At 32.2% G+C, this 19,145-nt stretch overlaps 1 protein-coding gene and 1 non-coding gene across 3 annotated transcripts; one reads left to right on the top strand and one right to left on the bottom strand.

Moving 5' to 3' along the window:
- The first annotated feature begins 3,512 nt into the window (after positions 1 to 3,512).
- On the top strand, positions 3,513 to 3,620 carry LOC131170983 (small nucleolar RNA R71). The gene has a single exon (XR_009141743.1). It is a non-coding gene; the product is annotated as a small nucleolar RNA R71 (small nucleolar RNA).
- An 11,476-nt stretch (positions 3,621 to 15,096) lies between these two features.
- LOC110671797 (indole-3-pyruvate monooxygenase YUCCA2) lies at positions 15,097 to 18,341 on the bottom strand. Of its 2 annotated transcripts, none has more exons than XM_021834365.2 (4): positions 17,137 to 18,334; positions 16,104 to 16,352; positions 15,862 to 15,984; positions 15,097 to 15,607 (listed from the first exon to the last, which is right to left on the bottom strand). In XM_021834365.2, the coding sequence occupies exons 1-4, from the start codon at positions 17,851 to 17,853 to the stop codon at positions 15,389 to 15,391; spliced, it is 1,308 nt and encodes a 435-aa protein (XP_021690057.2). In that variant the 5' UTR covers positions 17,854 to 18,334; the 3' UTR covers positions 15,097 to 15,388. The 2 variants fall into 2 exon arrangements, with proteins under 2 accessions (XP_021690057.2, XP_057985645.1); XM_058129662.1 differs by having other exon boundaries at positions 15,368 to 15,588; positions 17,137 to 18,341.
- Positions 18,342 to 19,145: the final 804 nt, after the last annotated feature.

Genomic DNA, 19,145 nt, shown 5'->3' with positions numbered 1-19,145 from the left:
GTGCATAAGTAGGGTGCATAAGCCGTGCGGTTCTGCATGAGTGGCAATAAGGGTTGCATTTTTTTTTTTTTTTTTTTTTTTTGGTCATGCGGAAGTGCATAAGTTATGCACTCTCCTTATGCACTCTTCGGTGGGTTTTGAAATTCAGAGTCTTTGGTTATGCAGAAGTGCATAAGCTATGCACATTGCTTATGCAGGTCTCGGCAACTTTTGGAATTTTCTGATTTCTGGTCATGCACAAGTGCATAGGTTATGCACTCTGCTTATGCACCTCGCGAGTGGAAATTGAGTTTTTGGTTATGCAGAAGTGCATAACTTATGCACCTTCCTTATGCACCCCTCGGCAGGTTTGAATTTTTGGAGTTTCTGGTCATGCAGAAGTGCATAGGCTATGCACTCTGCTTATGCACCCCTCGGCAGAATTGGAAATTCAGAGTTTTTGGTTATGCAGAAGTGCATAACTTATGCACCTTCCTTATGCAAGTTTTGACAGATATGAAATTTGACAAAATGAGGTTATGCAGAGTTGCATAAGCTATGCACCCTCCTTATGCACTTACAATAAAGGTGAAAAAATGGCAAGAATTATGGTTATGCAGGATTGCATAAGCTATGCAGTTGCTTATGCACAATTTAACAAGATCAAGAATGCAATAGAACATGGATTGCAAGTGTGAAAAATACCCTAGAATGAGGAAATATAATTCCATGAAGCATAAACCATGAGAATTTTTCACCAAAAACACATCAATATATACAAAGTTCATCAAAAATGCATCACACAGGCATGTAGACATTGATCCTACATAAAAGACCTTTGAGAGCTATGCCATTTTGACTCAAATTCTGCAAATCAACATTCAGCACATAAAACTCCATAAAAATCTGCATAAAGTTGCATCTAACCACAAATGAGAAATGAACTCTCCAAGATTTGCCAAGAAAATGCAGCATTTCTATCTTGTATCCTATAACCCAAAGAAGCTCAAAACTGCAAAAATGATTCACTTACCACCATATTAACATTATAAGCACAAGTATTAAAAAAAAAAATACACACCCAACCTCACCAAGAACTTAAGTGGTCTGCTGCAGATTCTATTTTTCTGCTCTGCATAAACCAGATAGCAACTTCAGCAGTTCACCAACCTTCCTCCATTGATATACATCCAACCTCACCAAAAATACAAGCCATTTGCTGCAGACACCCTTTTTTTGCTGCAGATTTCATTTTGCTTCTGCATGAACTAGATTGCAGCTCCTGCACAGATTATGCAGCAAAAACTTATCAGTTCTTTTGAAGGACAAAATTTTTCAAGTTAAGAATTACTTCCCCAACAGTTCACCAGCCTTTCTTCATTGAATTACATCTACAAGGGACAAGATTTAACAATGTCAAAAATTGAATTTGGGGAGATTTAAGATAAAACAAAAGCAATGAAAATAAAAGTAAATCAACAAAAGCAAAATAAAAGAACTTGGGGTGCCTCCCAAGAGCGCTAATTTATAGTCCTTAGCTGGACTCTTTTCATGTTTCATGGTGGCTGAAATTGGAATTTATTGCCTCTGTTTCCAATAGGCGCTTCAATGAATCTATACTTCATTTTCTTTCCATCACATGAGAAGATTCTTGTTGCTTTGTCTAAAAATCCGACCATTTCTTTCTTGACAACCTTTGGTGCATCTTTTTCTTTGAGAGATGGTTGTTTTACTTCACTTTTCTCCATTTGCTCAACTTCAAAGATTGGTGCCATAGGACAAGGTGGATTACTATTCAAATCTTGTGCAAATGCAGCCTCTTTTGGATTTTCATCATTGATACTCCCTTCATGGATAAGACAACTTTCAAGAGAAGCCTTCGGATAGCTCTTTCTAAAGTGCTCTTTTACTAACTCATCAACTATATCAATTCTCAAACAAGAGTCTACATCTTCATGTTGCTTCTTCTTATCATTGCCAATATTGAAGACTAACTGATCCTCTCCGATTCTAAGAGTAAGCTTTTCACCTTTCACGTCAATCAAAGCACCAGCTGTAGCCAGGAAAGGCCTCCCCAAAATGATTGGCATATGAGAATCCTCTTCCATGTCCAAAATGACAAAGTCAATCGGGATGTAAAATTTTCCAACCTTGAGTGGTATATTTTCCAAGATCCCTACGGATATTTAATTGATCATGCTCGCCAACCAAGAGAAATGTGGGTTGGCTTAAGATCTCCATGTTAAGCTTCTCATAGATGGAGAGGGGCATAAGGCTTACACTAGCCCCTAAATCACATAAAGCTTTTATAGAACATGATTCCCCAATATGGCATGGAATTGAAAAACTCCCTGGATCCTTGAGCTTTGGAGGAAGTTTCCTTTGGAGGATAGCACTACATTCCTCAGTTAAGGCTACAGTCTCATAATCTTCAAGTCTTCTTTTGTTTGAGAGAATTTCTTTCAAAAACTTAGCATAAGAAGGCATTTGGGAAAGAGCATCGATAAAAGGCACATTTATATATAGCTTCTTCAAAACCTCTAAGAACTTCCCAAATTGCTTATCAAGCTTGGCTTTTGAAATCTCTGCGGAAAGGGAAGCTGTGGCTTGTAAGGCTCTTGAGGTATATATTTCTCTTCTTTCTCTTCAACCTCCTCTTTACCTTTTTCTACACTCTCTTGTTTTTCATCTCCCTTGACATCTTTCTCATTTTCTCTCTTCGGCTTTTTCACTCTTCTCAAGATGCACTATTTTACCACTCCTCGGTGTGATGGCATAACATTGCTCCCTTGGATTTTCTGTTTGACTAGGAAGTTTCCCCATAGAATTGGTACTTGATGAGCATGCTTGTTGTGCAATCTGATTTTCCAACATCCTATTGTGTGTTTGCATTTGTTCCAGCCTTGCTTTCATCTCTCTCAACTCTTCATCACGCTTAATTTGATTAGCAAGAATTTGTTGTAATAAAGCCTCCGTGGTGGAACTTTGTTCTTCTTTGTCTTGGTAAAGGTGCGATTTGCATTCTTTCTTTGAAAACTAGGTGGTGGTTGCCTAGGTTGTTGGTATTGATGCTCTTGTTGTTGTGATGGAAAGTTACGAGTTGAAGCTTGATTTTGCTGATTCTCCCATGAAAATTGGGATGACTCCTCCAAGCATATGAAGGATAATCTACTCCACACTCATTGTTCCTTCCGCATAAGTAACTTGTTGAGAACTTCGAGCATGATGATGAACCGACTAGCATACTTAAATCCTCCATTTTCTTAGCAAGGACATTAGTGAGTGCATCAAATTTGGCATTGATCATGTTGAATGGATCAAGCTCATACATTCCAAGAACTTGCCTTTTTTGAGTTGGAGTTGACCCTCTTGGACTACTCCATAGATGACTGTTCTTTGCTATTTTCTCTAATAACTCATAAGCTTCATCTTCATGCTTAATGATGAATTCCCCTCCAGTTTGAGCATCAATGATCCCTCTGATAGCAGGAGTGACGTTTGTGTAAAAATTCTGGTTTATCATCCATTTGGGAATGGCATGATGTGGACATTGTCTCTCCAACTCCTTCCATCTCATCCATGACTCATAAAGATTCTCATCTTCTCTTGTTCTAAAAGCAATCATTTGATTCCTCAACTCTTGAGTTTTTCCAGGTGGAAAGTATTGGGCAAGAAATACATCAGTGAGCTGCTCCCAATTTGTAATTGAGTTGTGAGGTAAAGAATCAAGCCAATCCAATGCTCTATCTTTCAAAGAGAATGGAAACAATTTTAGCCTTCTGCATCATCGATACTCTTGGTTGTTTTTGCATGTCACAAATCATAACAAACTTCTTAAGATGTGTGTGAGGATTTTCGAAGGATGACCCCAAATTGAGAATTCAATCATTTGAAGGACTCCAAAATCCATCTTGTAACTATTTGCATCAATTCTTGGTCTTGCTATACTCTCTCTTAAGTCATCAAAATGGAAAATGCATGATCCATCATACTTCCACTAGGCACATTAGCATTAACAACTTCTTCACCATGAGCTGTATTTTCATTATTTTGATCATTTTTAGCATTATCAACACCAATTCTAATTCTTTCATCACCATTTCTGCTTCTAATTCAGTTTCTCTCAATGCTTCCTTCCTTCTTCCGGTTTCTTTCTTGTTGGCCTTACAAAATTTCTCAATTCAGGATTAAATAATAAGGATGTGTCACTTGAGCTTCTAGCCCTTCTCATAAAAGATTAAAGTACGAAAAAGAACAAACAAACACAAAATGAAAAGATAACAAAGATAAAACTATAAACAACTAAAATAATCAAGAATTCAATCTTAAACTAACAACTCGATGGCAACGGCGCTAAAAACTTGATGGGTCTAAACCGCCAGTGCACGGGTCGTTCAAGTAGTATAGAAAAATATCGATCCCACGAAGAGTTGTGTTAATGATTGAATTTTTGATATAAAAGTTGACTAAATCAAGTATTTAAAGTAGTAAATTAATGGGTAATGGGATATGCAATTTAAATGTGCAAAATTAATATTCTATTCAACAATGTATTAATTAAACTAAAATTGCATCAAATTGAAGTAATGAAAGTTCAAATATGATATTCAAAATGGCAAGTAATTAAATTCGATTAGAAATTAACAATGATAAAAAGCGATTAGGAGTTAGATTTCATATTTAAGTCATTTTGGGATTTTCCTAGCTAGCCCAATCCATGAAATTTATGGGTTTAAAGGAGATTAATTCTAAAATCCTTTGAAAACTATTTTGAGTGAGACAAAGAGTGCCTTAATTAACTTAATCCTACTTTCGTGAGTTAAAATTAACCAAGACCCATTAGGTTCTTTAATCAATCTATTAAAACCCTCTTAACCCTTAGTCTATTTCTAGATCTAAGTTAATTAAATCTAATTTCTTGATTAACTATCACTTGGTTTTCTCCTTTCGGTGCTCCAACTAAGGATTAAGAACATAACTTAATGGGGCCCTTCATTAAGCATGTGAATAAGCACACAAGAAATGGATTAAACCTCATAAATTTCATTAAATTAGGACTAACCCAATTTAAATCCACAAAAATAACTAAAATATTACATCTCTTACTCCAGAATCAAAGAAAACTACTCACAATCCATAATGATTACAAGATATGATGAGTTTAAATGGAAATAAAGCTTTAATCTAAACTAAAACTAAAGAAATTAAATACTAGAAATATAGAAAAATGTAAAGGAAGGAAGAAATCTGCAAATCTTGGTTAAAAATGGTGGAAGGTGAAAATGACTCCTTTATTTCGCCTCTCTTCTCCTCTTCTTCTTTCTCCTTGCCTCCCTTCTAAAATGAGAAAATGGGACTATTTATAGCATTTTTGACATGGAACCCTAAAATGGTGTGTTTGAGGAGGAATTATGTGAGGAAATCTCATGACTCATTAATGAACTCTTGCATAGGATTGCATAAGTGAGATGCATAAGTTATGCGATCCCTTATGCGATTTTCAGCTGATTTGGGTCTCTTATGCGGTTGCATGACTTGGTGCATAAGTTATGCACAATTTCGTGAATGTGCATAAGGGAGGCGAGAATGTGCATAAGTTATGCGATCTCCTTATGCACATTTGGTGGTTTGGAAATAGTGATCTTTCTCCTTATGCAGATCTACACAACTTATGCGGCAAGTTATGCCAATTTGACAAATGCATATTTCAACTTGAAAACTTGTTTTGATATCTTTTTTGTAGAAGACACTCCTCATTGGCAAAATTTTTTTTTTAGTCCCTCAAAAACACTATTTTTCCTACAAAACAAAGTAAAATTACAAATTAATCTAAAAAATTGACAATCATGAAAAACTATCTAAATAACTAATAAAATTGGCTAAAAGTGCCTAACAATTAAATAAAATGGCCATGAAATTAAACCTAAATGATTATGCAAAATGCATGTATCATTTAATAAATTTTATTATATTATATTATTTTTTTAAAAAAAAAAAAAAAAAATAAAAAAAAAAAATCTGTCTCTCTGTCTAAAACCCCTCTCTTTCTCTTTTTCTTCGTTTCTTTTCTATTCTAAATTTCTAGTATTTTAATTTTTTTTATTTATAGAAGTTGTAAAGTAGTAAAATTAAAAAAAAAGTTTTTTTTTTTTTCACAATAACTTTTATAAAAAAAAATTAGTTCAATAAATTTTGTGAAAAAAATTAAAATTTAGAGACTTTTATTAAAAACTTATAAAATTGAGTGGTTGCATGTGATAATTATCTTTAAAAATATTAACTTTTACTTTTGATTTTTTTCTTTATTAAGATGTATGCAAAATTAATTAAAGTGTTTATATAAAATGCACAAATTTATATGTAAGATAATAATTAATAATTTTATTTTCTTATGAACTTCAACTCTCTATGACCATATCCTAAATTCAAATATTAGAGTTTAAGAATTGCCATAATATTAAACCAAAAACTAAGATCCACCTAGCCTGATTTTTATATACCATTGAAGTGACTTTTTCAGTCTTCTCTCGAGTTCAGAAAGAAGGGGGCAACTCGCCATAATTAGTACGAATTCATATTCATACTGATGATGACCTAGGCCTATGGAGCCAATGACAAGGAAAAAAATAATTAATTTGCTCGAAGGACATGTGAATTAAAATGGTGTACTAATAAAAGAGATAATCTCTAAAGCATTCTCCACTCAACTTGGTGTGGATCCCATTAACGTACAGCTCTCAAGTTCCCAGTGTGCCAACTGAGAACCAATGCTTCGTTGCATCAAGGATATTCTTTTTAGCGCCCATGGATATTGGAATAGGTCTCTTGGGAAGATTCTTCATTGTACGTTGAGATACCAAGTCGAAGGAGACAAATTGGACAAGAAAAGCTAGCATGTGGGAGTTGTAGAGAAGTCTTCTCTTTATGTCTGCCCATCATATGTACTATCTCATCCTCAACCCATGGAAGTTGGAACTCTCTTTCTCTTTGCTTCTTCTTCTTGTTCTTCCTCTCCATCCTTTAACCCTATAAAGAGAGAAGCATATTATATCCTTTTCTTCCACAATTCCTTGTTAGGACATCCAAACAAAGGAAATATGGCTACCCTTTCTTTCCATCCACTTCAATCATCACCTTCTATTTATTCATTTTTTACTACCTCATGGTTCATTGAAATATATATATATATATATATATATGATAAAACCATTCCATAAAAATAGGATTATTTAGTTATTCTAATTTAAAAATTCTCAGCTTTCGATGTAGTTTTTTTATATTTATCTTTCTTTTTCCTTTCAATTAGAGTTATGAATTAATCTTCAATGTTCCCATCACAACAATGACTTAATCACCGTTATATATATATATATATATATATATATATATATATATATATATATATATATATATATATATATATATATATATATATATATATATTTTCCTGCAGAATGCAATAAATTATTAAATGTATATTACAATAATTTTTTTTATTTTCTAAAATATTACATAATAATTTTATTATTAATATTTATAAATATATTTTATCAATATAAATATAATCTCAAAATTAACAACACATTTCAATTGAAAATTGAGATCATAATATGAAAATTATAGTAATTTCTTAAATTTTCAAATTAACAAATTTATTTATAGCTTAAATGTTTTAATGTCAAATATCAATTACTTTTTTAATCAACTACCCAAACATTGATGTTAGATTTAAAAAAATAGAAATTACATACAATTTTTTCTAAAATAATATATACGCTCATAACCTCTAAATTCTGCATAAATTCTTTAAATTATTAAAGAAAAATCTTTATTCATTGATCACACTATATAAATTGATGGGAATCTTTTTTTTTTTTTAAATAGAATACATTAAAATTGATCACTTATTACTGATTTACCAAAAAATCTAATATAATAGAAAACTTCTCCTCGAAATTAAAGAAGTTAAAGCAAAATAGTTGTTGGATTAATGGAATACTATTTTTAATTTTTTTTTCCTGAATTATTATTTTTTAAAATTTTGATAATTATAAATTTTAAATTACCAATATACCCCTGATTTTGTTTAAAAATTCCATGGGCTCAATGCCGCCGCCCTCAAATAATTTAATCATATCGTTGATTGTTAGTTCAGCTGATGTTTGATGTGAAATAATTAAGAGAGCAATTGAAATAGCAAATTCTGTAGCCTCTTACTTTAGAATTAGTCCCATGTGCATGATTCAATGACATGTGGACGAGGGATGGTGAAATGAATGAAGAAGAAGAAGAAGGTATACATGGTGGTCCTAAGTAGCATAGCATGTTCAAGAAAGAGCAAAGAAAAGTGTGGAGTATCCATATCACAATTCTCTTCCCTCATTACTATTATTATAATCTCTCCTTTCCTATTGCTTCTGACCTCTGATCGGTCGTCTTCTCTTATTCATACCGCGCCTGCATGTCTTGCCCCTTTCATCTACGTAATAAAGCTAACTACTTATACCCTACGGAATTTCCCCCTTTTTCTTATGCATTCTTCAAAAGTCTAGGCCTTTAATCACCCACATTTCCTTTCTCGGTTATCTATGGAACTATATAAATAAATAAATAAATAAATATTATTTAGTCCATACACGTTAATAAGTTAACTATTTAATCTTTATATTTTTAAAAATATATTATTTAGTTTTTATATTTTATTTTTCATTAAACAATTTAGTTCTTTCGTCAAATTTTCTATTAGTCAATACTTATCAAACTACTATTTAGTTCTTTTATTTTATTAAAATTAATTAATTAGTCTCTATTTTTAAAAAAATGCTACTATCTAGTCCTTTTAATTTAGTGAAATTAATTAGTTAGTCACTATATTTTAAAAGCACAATATTAAAACATATTCTTGAATAAAAACTAAAAATTTTTTATGTGAAGATTAGATCTAAATTTATATATATATTTTTTAAATTGTTCAAGTATTTTCATTTAATTCTCTAGGCATCACTTTTATATTTTCTCTATTTGAAAACAAAATTCCTAAATTATCAAGTTGATTGCTTAGAAATTTAGGGAAATTGATTAACCTTTTTTTAACACATATAGCTTGTACCAATTTTTATTACAAGATGAAAGAAATAGAGAGAGAATGAAAAAAAGAAGGATGTGTTTGCTAAGAGGAAGAAATATGGAGAGAGAGAAATAAGGGGGAGAGGTTCAAGGTAGTATAGGCATAAAAAATATATATATATAGTATGAGAGATTAAATTATAGAGACCAACTAATATGTTTTTTAAAATAGAATGACCAACTAGTTAATTTCACTAAAATAGAAGGACTAAATAGTAATTTGATTAATATTAAAATTTTTTGACTAACGAAAAATTTAACAAAATCAAAGTAAAAAACAAAAATTAAATAATATTTTTTAAAAAAATATAGAGATTAAATAGTTAATTTTATTAAAATATAAAAATTAAATAATGATTTTTAAATAAATAAATACAGTGAAACAAGTACAATTTTGCAAAAGCCGCTACTCAAAAATTGCTTTCTTTTGCCATTCTTTCTGTTGCTTTTTAATTCTTTAAAACTTAATCAATTTATTGCTCAAATATTGAAAGGTATATATTTACCATCAAACTAAGCTCACTTGTAATTTCTCACACTAGATCATCTCTATACATATCCTAATTACAGTGGGGAGATGAAGGAATGCGAGATATGAGGAGAAACTTCATCAAAAGAATCAGCATTTGCAATGAGAACAAGTCATAAATTCTTCTAACTTAATTATTCCATTATTGGCTTCTATTGATTTGACGAAGTAGTTCCTGTAACTTTCTGGTTCTTAAATTGATTAGCATGATAATGATTGCCCTTTTATTTCTAGAAAATAGGCATAAGAAATTTAATTTTCTTTTTCTTTTGAGTTTATGGAATTAATTGAATTTTTTTAAGAAAAATTAAATATGTTAATAAAATCGAATAGAAAAGTTTGGTTTTTTAATTAATTATTATTAGATTTTAAATTAGAGTTAAAAATAGAAAATATAACTAAAATTGAGTTTAATATGGGTTTAAAGTAAAGTAATAAAGTTTAAGATGTAGCTCAAATTGATAAATCAAATCGAAATCGATTTGATTTGATTTATTGATTCAATTTGATGTACTAAAAATTTCAGTTTATTTTTTTTATTTTTCAGATTGAATCAAATTTAATGGGGAAAGAAGGGGAAAAAAGAAAAGAAAAGAAAAGAAAAGATTGTGAGAGTAAACGTTGGCCATGAACTAGACAACAAAGGAATGAGAGAGGCAGAGTTGTAACAGAGAGCCCACCAAAATGCAAACCCGTCCGGCCAACTTTCGACCATCTTCCACTATGAAATCAAAGCCTTTAGCTCTAATCAACTTTAGTTGTTTAACCGTCAACCCATAAAATATGAAATTGAAAGAAGAAGAAAAGACATCTATTGCTGCCTCCTTCTATGCACGATATTTTTGGAACTGGCCAAAGCCTTAAAATCCATACCTCGTGTAACATCCCAAGCCAAGCACCGCTTGGGATGAGAGCACCATTTAGAAAAGGATTCCCTCATCAGCAGGACAAAGTGAAAAAAAAAAAGGTAATGTATATATTCTCTTAGTGGTTAACTAATAAAGTGGTTAACCACTTTGAACAAGTTAATTTAGGTTAATTGAAAGCTACTTAAGTTAGTTCAGCTTGCATCTGAGCTATCTTAAGTCAGAAAATTATGCGGAGTTAGTGGGTTTGAAAGTTATTTGGGTCAATTCAACTAAATTGTTACACCTTTTCTCTTATATTTGCCTTTAAGTCCCTCCTTAGCATTCTTTTAGGTTGACTCTTCCATTTGCATGAGGGTATTTAGATTAATTATCTATTTTTAACTTTTAGCTTAAAATATATATTTTTAACTTATAAATAATAAATTTAAAAATAAATAATTAATTGTTTGGTAAAATTATTGAAAATTAACTTTTAAATAATTTAAATATTTTATTAAGAAGCATTTAAAAGTAACTTAATTTGTTGAAATAACTAAAAATGATATAAATTTGATTGACTTATAAGTTAAACTGAATACCTTTTAATTTTCTTCTTAATTTTCTTTCAAGTTGAAAATTGAAAAGGAAATAGAATTGAAAGTTGAGGGATGATGATTACAATTTTATACACTTTTATCTTAGCTATTATATTAACTATAAGACTCTAAATCTAATTTATCGAAATAACTTTTAAACTCTTAACCACTCGATCCAAAATAATTAAACCAAATTATTTTAATAATTGAGCCTAAAATTATTTAAACTAGCTTCTTATTTCCCCATCAATGTGGGACTCTACAAAGGAGGTTTTCAGGACTTCTGCTCTACACACACCCCCCACCCCCCTCGCCATTCAATTCATCGTCGATGAATGAGACCAAAATGCTAATAACCTATTGGGCATGCACATAAACAAGCAGTGCCAACTTCCCCCAATTATTCCAATTCTTCCCTTTTAGCTTGAAATGCTTTTAGGTAAGCAATTTCCTATAAACATTTCTCTTCTAAGTATTTTAACTTTCTAAATTGTCCATATGACCATGTTTTCCAATCATTTTAATATTGTTTCATTTTCTACTGGTTTTAAGAATCAAGGACATTTTATTTTTTAAAATTATATTTTACTCATGCTTTATCCACTCATAATATACCTATAATCGAGTGTCGTACCATTTTTTTTATATTATATATGTAGAGAAGAAGAAGAGTTGAATTTGAATCTCCTATTCATATATATATATATATATATAGCTATTACTGAATTATATTCACTGCTTGGGGTGTCATATTATTTATTAATACCTGTTCTGTGTTTTTTTTTTTCAAAAGAGTATTATGTTTGTGTTTTCAAGTCATATCTATCCTATCAAGATGAGGATGGGTACTAAGACATAGGCAAGAAAATCAAATCAAATAAAAATGTAGAATGCATTAATCATTTCAGTTTCTTTTCCTCAAAAACGACAAAGTTTGGAACATAACAATCTAGTCTAACTCAAAACACTACACACCATCCCAAGCTATAACACGTTTTAGTCTTGAAAAAGATAATTAAATAATGGGAAATGCCGCAGCTGAGAGATGAAGACGTTTTAATACCATAAAAATTTTGGACCACTCACAATAAAACCAGTAAATCTATCAACCCAAATGGTTGGTCCAAATCCAAGAGTACGCAGTACACATGTGCAGCCGGGGAAAGCTGCCCCGCCTGTGTGACTTGCAATGTCTGCATGGCAATCACGTGCCTCTGGACCATGCATACAACTTTGTAGGGCAACTCCATGTTTAGTTTTTAACTACTCTCTAAGAATGCACACAAATTTCAGTTCAGCCAAACCTACAGCTGTTTCTTTAAAGAATTGGGAAGCAGTTGCTGTCGGCTGAACAATATCTCTCAACAAGTAATCAGCCACAGATAGATAACCACTGTCCTCTGGTGGACTTTCTTAACTTTCGACCCTTCTATTCGGAAACCATAAATTTAAGTCTATTCAGAAACCATAAATTTAAGTCAATGATACAACAATCTATCCTTAAAAATATATGATTTTAAGTTCAAATCTCAAACAAAACTTATTAAACAAAAAAAAAAATTCGTTCAGCAATGAATTTTGATCAGCTTAATAATATTACAGTAATTTCAGATACGGTAAGTTTTCTAATTTGAATTACAATTGAATGGCTTTTAGTAGCTTAATTATAAATGCATTTCTGAACTTGGGTAAGCTCTAAAATTTAAATAAATTAAGAGAAAGGAGCATAATTTCCCATTTTGTTGCGTAGGAATGATTATGGAAAATAAAAATACATAAGTAATCAATTTATGTCTATTCCAAGGAATATTAATTATATTAATTAATAAAAGTTTGAATCCAGTAGATTGGGTATTACAAAAGAAAAAATTAATTATCATTATAACTCATCCGACTAATATAATTATACAAATAAAAGATCTTTTTCATCTATGTTATCTTTTGTCTATGCCAACCATTTTAACTGCACTTTGGCCTCCTCCAACGACCTAAATTATGAAGAAGCAATATGAAATCATATAAAAGAAAAAGGAAAATCTAAAAAGGGGAACCTGAATATGATGATGTTTGTGGGAGAAGGTGCACAACTTGCATCAAGACAAGTAAAGAAAGGAAAATAATTGCATTATCAACAAGGAGCTTATTAGCTGAAGATTATCCGTAGACCACCACCCTTTTTACACTCTTAAAGGATAGGAAAGAAGAAAGTCGGCAAGCGATTGAGGGGAAAATAATGGGATCTAATGGGCCAGCCAAATTATTAGTAGGTCACCTCCTTCCTTCTGGTCCTAAACAAGATGCAAGTTTTACTAGCCTTTGACGTTGATACTCTTTCTCTCTCTGATAGTACTGTCATTATTTTGAAACCTAGAAGATTCGATTTGTATGTGCTCATCAACTCCAGTCGGTCGGAATATAACCCACCAACAACATATCATTAAACCCATAACTACTATCCTCCATTGCTACATGGGGTGTGTCATTGTCCACATCAATACATACATCTTTAGCTTCTTTCATCACTTGTGTTAGTTTTCATGACATAATATAATCTATCAATGAGCTTTTGATCAAATTGAAATCATTTTCAGAATTTTAAGGTCTTGAGTTCATTATGAAATCAATAAAAAAATATATTCATATAATACTTGGGCCGCATTCTCCATTCAAAATTGATCACATTGTACTCTCAAAATGTACTAATGCAAGCATTAAAAATATATTAAAACATCTTACTCTACCTAAAAATGCATATTTACAAATTGTCTTCAACTCAAAATCTATTAGACTTAGAACATGAATAAGCAAAAATCTGTTTTATTTTATTTTAAAATTTAACATTCAAGAAGGGAATAATATATAAGATTCAAATTTATAACTTTCGATTAAAGATGCTATGATATTATGTTGAAAATTACTAAGTTTGTATGGTAAAATTCTAAAATAGAAATTAATATCTCTTATGATGCCAAAAGTTCTTTTTAATTTTTTTTGATACATCTGAGAATTTTTTTAAAAAAATTATTTATGTTGTCCTTAAATTAAAGAGATACTATCCTTCAGTTTGACTGACAATAAAAATTAACAGAACATCTTTGAAATGGATTTTGTAATTATCTGATAAACAAAAAGGAGTTCCCAGCAATTACTTTTGCCATTTTGCTTGTATAAGCCATTATATGTATATGTAATGATTTATATATACTTCGACAAAATTAATTTCAGGGATATTTTGTATAATATTTATGAACTAAAAGAAGGAAAGGGTGTAATTTAGAAGTGGTGATTTTCTAGAAACTCAATGATCATTCCCTGCATCATATTTGATTGTGACCTAAATCTTCATTCACAAATGGTTCTAAACTCTTTCATAACCCATTTGTACATTGACAGGGATCAAGCTATGATGGAATCATTGTCTGGACTGTGTACAAAATAATGGTGGTCCAAGTTTTATTGATGAGGATAGAAATTAAAGGCCAATATAATAGCAATAAGGGAAATGAGGATATAAGTACTAATCCAATCAAAATAGCCTTGAAAATTAAATATATTATGAAAAGTTGATATACAAACGAGATGCGGAATTGAACATGAAGGCCACTTGCTTCTACATGCGATCTTTACATGACCTAAATGATTTTTTTCTTCTTTTTTTCTCTTTTTCCCTTTTCTTTTGTAATCACTTTTGCTTTTTGTTTTTCAGAAAAGAATATATGTATATATTTTAAAAAAAAAATGGTCCTAAGATAATAATTAGTTGAATGTTCCATAAATCCTTGATGGGTATTGATATCGGCCTTGTTTACTATTCATTTTTATATCAAAATTATGAAAGAACTCATAATTTATGGTCTATTCAGGGTTAACTATTATTTAAAAAACAATACCAGATGGAAAACCATATCGTACTCTCTCTCTCTCTCTCTCTCTCTCTTGTTAATTTATATTAATTACTTTCACCATATCTAACCTTTTGAAACATGTTATGAAATTGCAAAAGCATACTACTCCACCCTTTCACTTAAAAAGTTTACCTAACTAATAATATAAAACAAGAATGATGAACAAGATATACACATTGAGAATCTTCTTCTCCTCCCCAAGAAACAAATATTATCACCCTCAGCTTTTTACCCTAACATTCCTAGCTTTTGTGCATTTGAAAGGTTAAAAACAACTTGTCCTTGTCTTTCTATTCCTGCTTCGCTCGCTCAAATGAGAGGAGAAACTTCATTAGATGTCCAAGAAACCAAAAGGTTCATTAGATTTTTTTTTTCCTTCTTTCTTTCAATGTAATCATTTTGGAGTCATGATTGTTTTGGTGATGCACAAGCAAAGGCCATGAAACCTGTGGCCTCAGCTTTCCAGCGAAGCTCAATGTCTTGTGCAATTCTTCTTGCATCAATAGACGTGCCAAGCAGGCCACGCTGTGTAAAACCTACTGCATACAACCCATTTTCACCTTTCCATCCATTTGGGAATGACTTGTGGGGCAGTCCATCTTTCTCTGAAAACATTTCGTTACCCTGATTAGCACAGAAGTTCATGGTCAGAAAATCATTCTCTTGAACCTGTATCATATTCATTATTTATTAACAGTAACTTATAGAATATTAATAACAAAACTAATTATAAATTAGCATCGGCTCAATGTTACTGAGAAGTCTAATAACCGGGTATTAATTGGATTGTATGCTAAGTTTTTCTTGAATGTTTTAATAATTAATAAAATTGCTTTGCTTATCAAAAAAGTTTAAACAAAAAGAGTAAATAAGCGCACCTTCAACCAAGAAGGTACGTTGCTTTTGTAACCTGTGGCTAGGATGATAGCATCGAAATTTTCCGTGCTTCCATCAACAAACTCCACATAATGATGCATTAGTCTCTGTATTCCCCTGCAAACCTAAAGAATTGGCGGAAAATCACATGATTAGGTTGCAGATCAATTTGTGAGATGCTTCTATAGTGCAGACAATCAAGTGATTGAATAAATGATCTTAAATGATGTCCAGAAATATAAACCTTAATATCCCCACTTCTGATCTTAGCAAGAGTACCCACATCCAAGACAGGTGTTTTTCCTGTGGCATTTTTGAGCTGGATAGGACCAAGTTTAGGACGATGGAGACCGAATTGAGAAGTATCACCAAGCATGAACCGAGATATCAGTAATAAAATTTGATCCACAAGGCCCAAAGGAAACCACTTGAGCAGCCACATGGACAATCCAAAAGTTGATCTTCCAAGCATCTCTTGAGGCAGGACGTGCACCTGCAATAACACACCACCAAAACAACCAAAAGAAAAGTTGCTTAAAAAGCTTTAAGAAAAAAGGACTAAGAGATAAGATAGCGAATGAAATGAGCCCCCCCCCAAGTGTGTGTGAGTGTGTGAATTTGCTTCTTTCATTGCAATGTTATTTTCCACATCCTTTAGAATCTGCAACACTTTCCACAGAAAATTTTTATTAAAGAGAAGGAACAGGCTGTAACATTTATGAGTTTTTGGAATGCTGACTATTGCTACGCATGCAAACATATTCCAAGAAAGTGAGAGAGATTCAAGTACATATGTAACAAAATACATTTCATAGCACTAAAGCTAAAGTCAACAACGCAACACAACACAAAATAAAGTTTACAAGAATAGTTGAGTCTCAAACAAGCAATTTCCAACTCCTTCCCAAGTGGGTGAAAGTGGCATAAAAGAGCCTCATTTTACTTTGTTTCTACTGTTGCAGAACATATTCCCAACTAGTATAATGTTTTTCTATTTTCTAGGCTTATATTATTGTTGGCGAAGGAAAACCAACTATTACCAATTGGAAAATGAAGATATTTTACAAGAAACTTGGTGCAATATATTAAATAATTTGGTTAAAAAATGACAGGTTCCTTGTTTTTTCGTCAAAATTCATTGCTATAATGGTAAGGGGAAAGAGAGAGAGAGTGTGTTACGTTAAATAAATCCTAAGAATGGCACACAAGAATTTGGAGTAGGCAATCTCACTCAGGTGAGTTACTTTCTCTATATGAGAGAGCTTATGTATGCTCACCGAGTCTCTAACCACGATGGATGGGCGAGCATTATAGTTGCAAAGATCCAAGCAGACCTCCATGCCTGAATTCCCACATCCAACCACCAAAACTCTCTTCCCACGAAACAACTCCCCGCTCTTGTATGAGCTCGTGTGAAGAATAGGGCCCTCAAATTGATTCATTCCTTCAATATCCGGCACGACCTCCTCAGCATTTTCGCCGGTGGCAACGATTAGCCATTGGCATACATACTCCGACTCCTCCTGTTTCAGCCCCAAGGTCTTGACACGCCAAAACCCACATCGAGGATCGAATTCCGCACTCACCACTGTGTTATTGAAGACTGGTGCTAGACCAAAATGCTTTGCGTAAGCCTCCAAGTAGGCCACAAACTGTTGTTTTGTTGGGTATGTTGGGAAGTCAGTTGGGAATGGCTTGAGAGGGAGCTCGCAGAACTGCTTTGGAAGATGGAGGCGGAGACGATCGTAGGTTTTGAGCTGCCACAAGGAAGCTATGCAATTAGCCCTCTCAAGAATCAAACTAGGAACACCTCTTTCTTTAAGGCAAGCAGCTGTGGCGAGACCTGAAGGGCCAGCACCAACTATGACAGGTCCATGCACCCCTGTACACCTGCTTGGTGACATAGCCATCTTATTGGTGAAATGGTCATGAACAATTTTGCCTTCCACTTCTTTCAAGTAGTCCATGAGCATCACAGGAGCTAAAATAACCATTTCGGAAGAGCTAAAGGGCAGGGAAGTTCATGCAAAAGAGGAAATTAAAGAAAACCCATGAGTAAGAGAATCCCTTTTCAACACAAAATACGACTCGCGAGTCATGAACTCTCTCTCTATGAAGATTATGATGAAATTTGAGACAGAGTTTTATCTTATCTAAAAGAGATATTTGAGAGAGAGATATAGAATTGAGGATTCCTGGATTTGTGGAAATAAGGATTTTGAGAAGGTCTTACCCCCTTTGCGAAACACGGCGAGAGCTAAGGAGCCAATAACAAACACTTCATGGTTGTGATTCACACCATGGAATTGAGTTCAAATAGGGCTCCGTCTCTCTCTAAATATACACACGCACTATAATTCTTTTTCTTTTTTCCTTTTTCTTTTTAATTTTCTTTTAGCATGACGAGACTTCTCTAGCTCTCTATTAGTATATGACCAACTACCATTAACCAACCTCCTCCCTTGGAGAAGAAAAAGAACAGAAGAGAAAACAAACAAAACCAGACATTCTACTCGCAAGGACAACTAACTACACTCTGGTCCTATTGATGACATTACTTAATCTTTATAATAATTAGAATATGATGTGTAAAAAAGTTGAAGTTTGATATTATTCGATAGTAATAAAAGATATATCAAACCATGAGATGATGCATATATTAACCAATTCATGTGTAAAATTTTCAAAGATAGCTTTAACCAACACATTGGTTATTATGTATCCCGTCCAGAACACCGAATCAAATAGGTCAGTCAAAAGGTTAAATAATTCGTTTAACTTAGTTAAAAAGTTAAGCAGCTTAGTCAAATGATCAAAACAAGAAATGACTCGACTAATTTAATGAAGCGGCTTACTCTACTCAATTTGCTACAACAATCTTACATTTATAATTCTCTTTCTCCCTCTCTCATTGCCAATCCTAGAACTCAATAACTTAATATTAGATATCTAAGCATCTTACAACAAGGCAATAAGAGGGAGGTGATGAGAGGGGGAGAAAGAGAGTTATGTGGGAAATTTTTTCTGGACCCGATATAAAAAAAATTTTAAATATAAATATTTGAGATTTATATATTTAATAAGTAAATTTTATTATATATCTTATATTTTGAATTATAATAAACTGAATTTAAAAAAAAAAGTGATTATACTCATGAAGAGGAGCTAAGGTGTAACACCCCTCATCCTTTTACAGTGTAACCGAGCAAGGTGTGCTACATTCGGTGTCGGAGCACCCTATTTTATCTTACTTTATTCCTTTAAAAATTTTATTCTCGTTATATTT

This window comes from Hevea brasiliensis, chromosome 11 (assembly GCF_030052815.1).
Source record: "Hevea brasiliensis isolate MT/VB/25A 57/8 chromosome 11, ASM3005281v1, whole genome shotgun sequence".
NCBI classification, from domain to species: domain Eukaryota; kingdom Viridiplantae; phylum Streptophyta; class Magnoliopsida; order Malpighiales; family Euphorbiaceae; genus Hevea; species Hevea brasiliensis.
The sequence above is the reverse complement of the archived record's forward strand: the minus strand, read 5'-3'. Positions and strand labels throughout refer to the sequence as shown.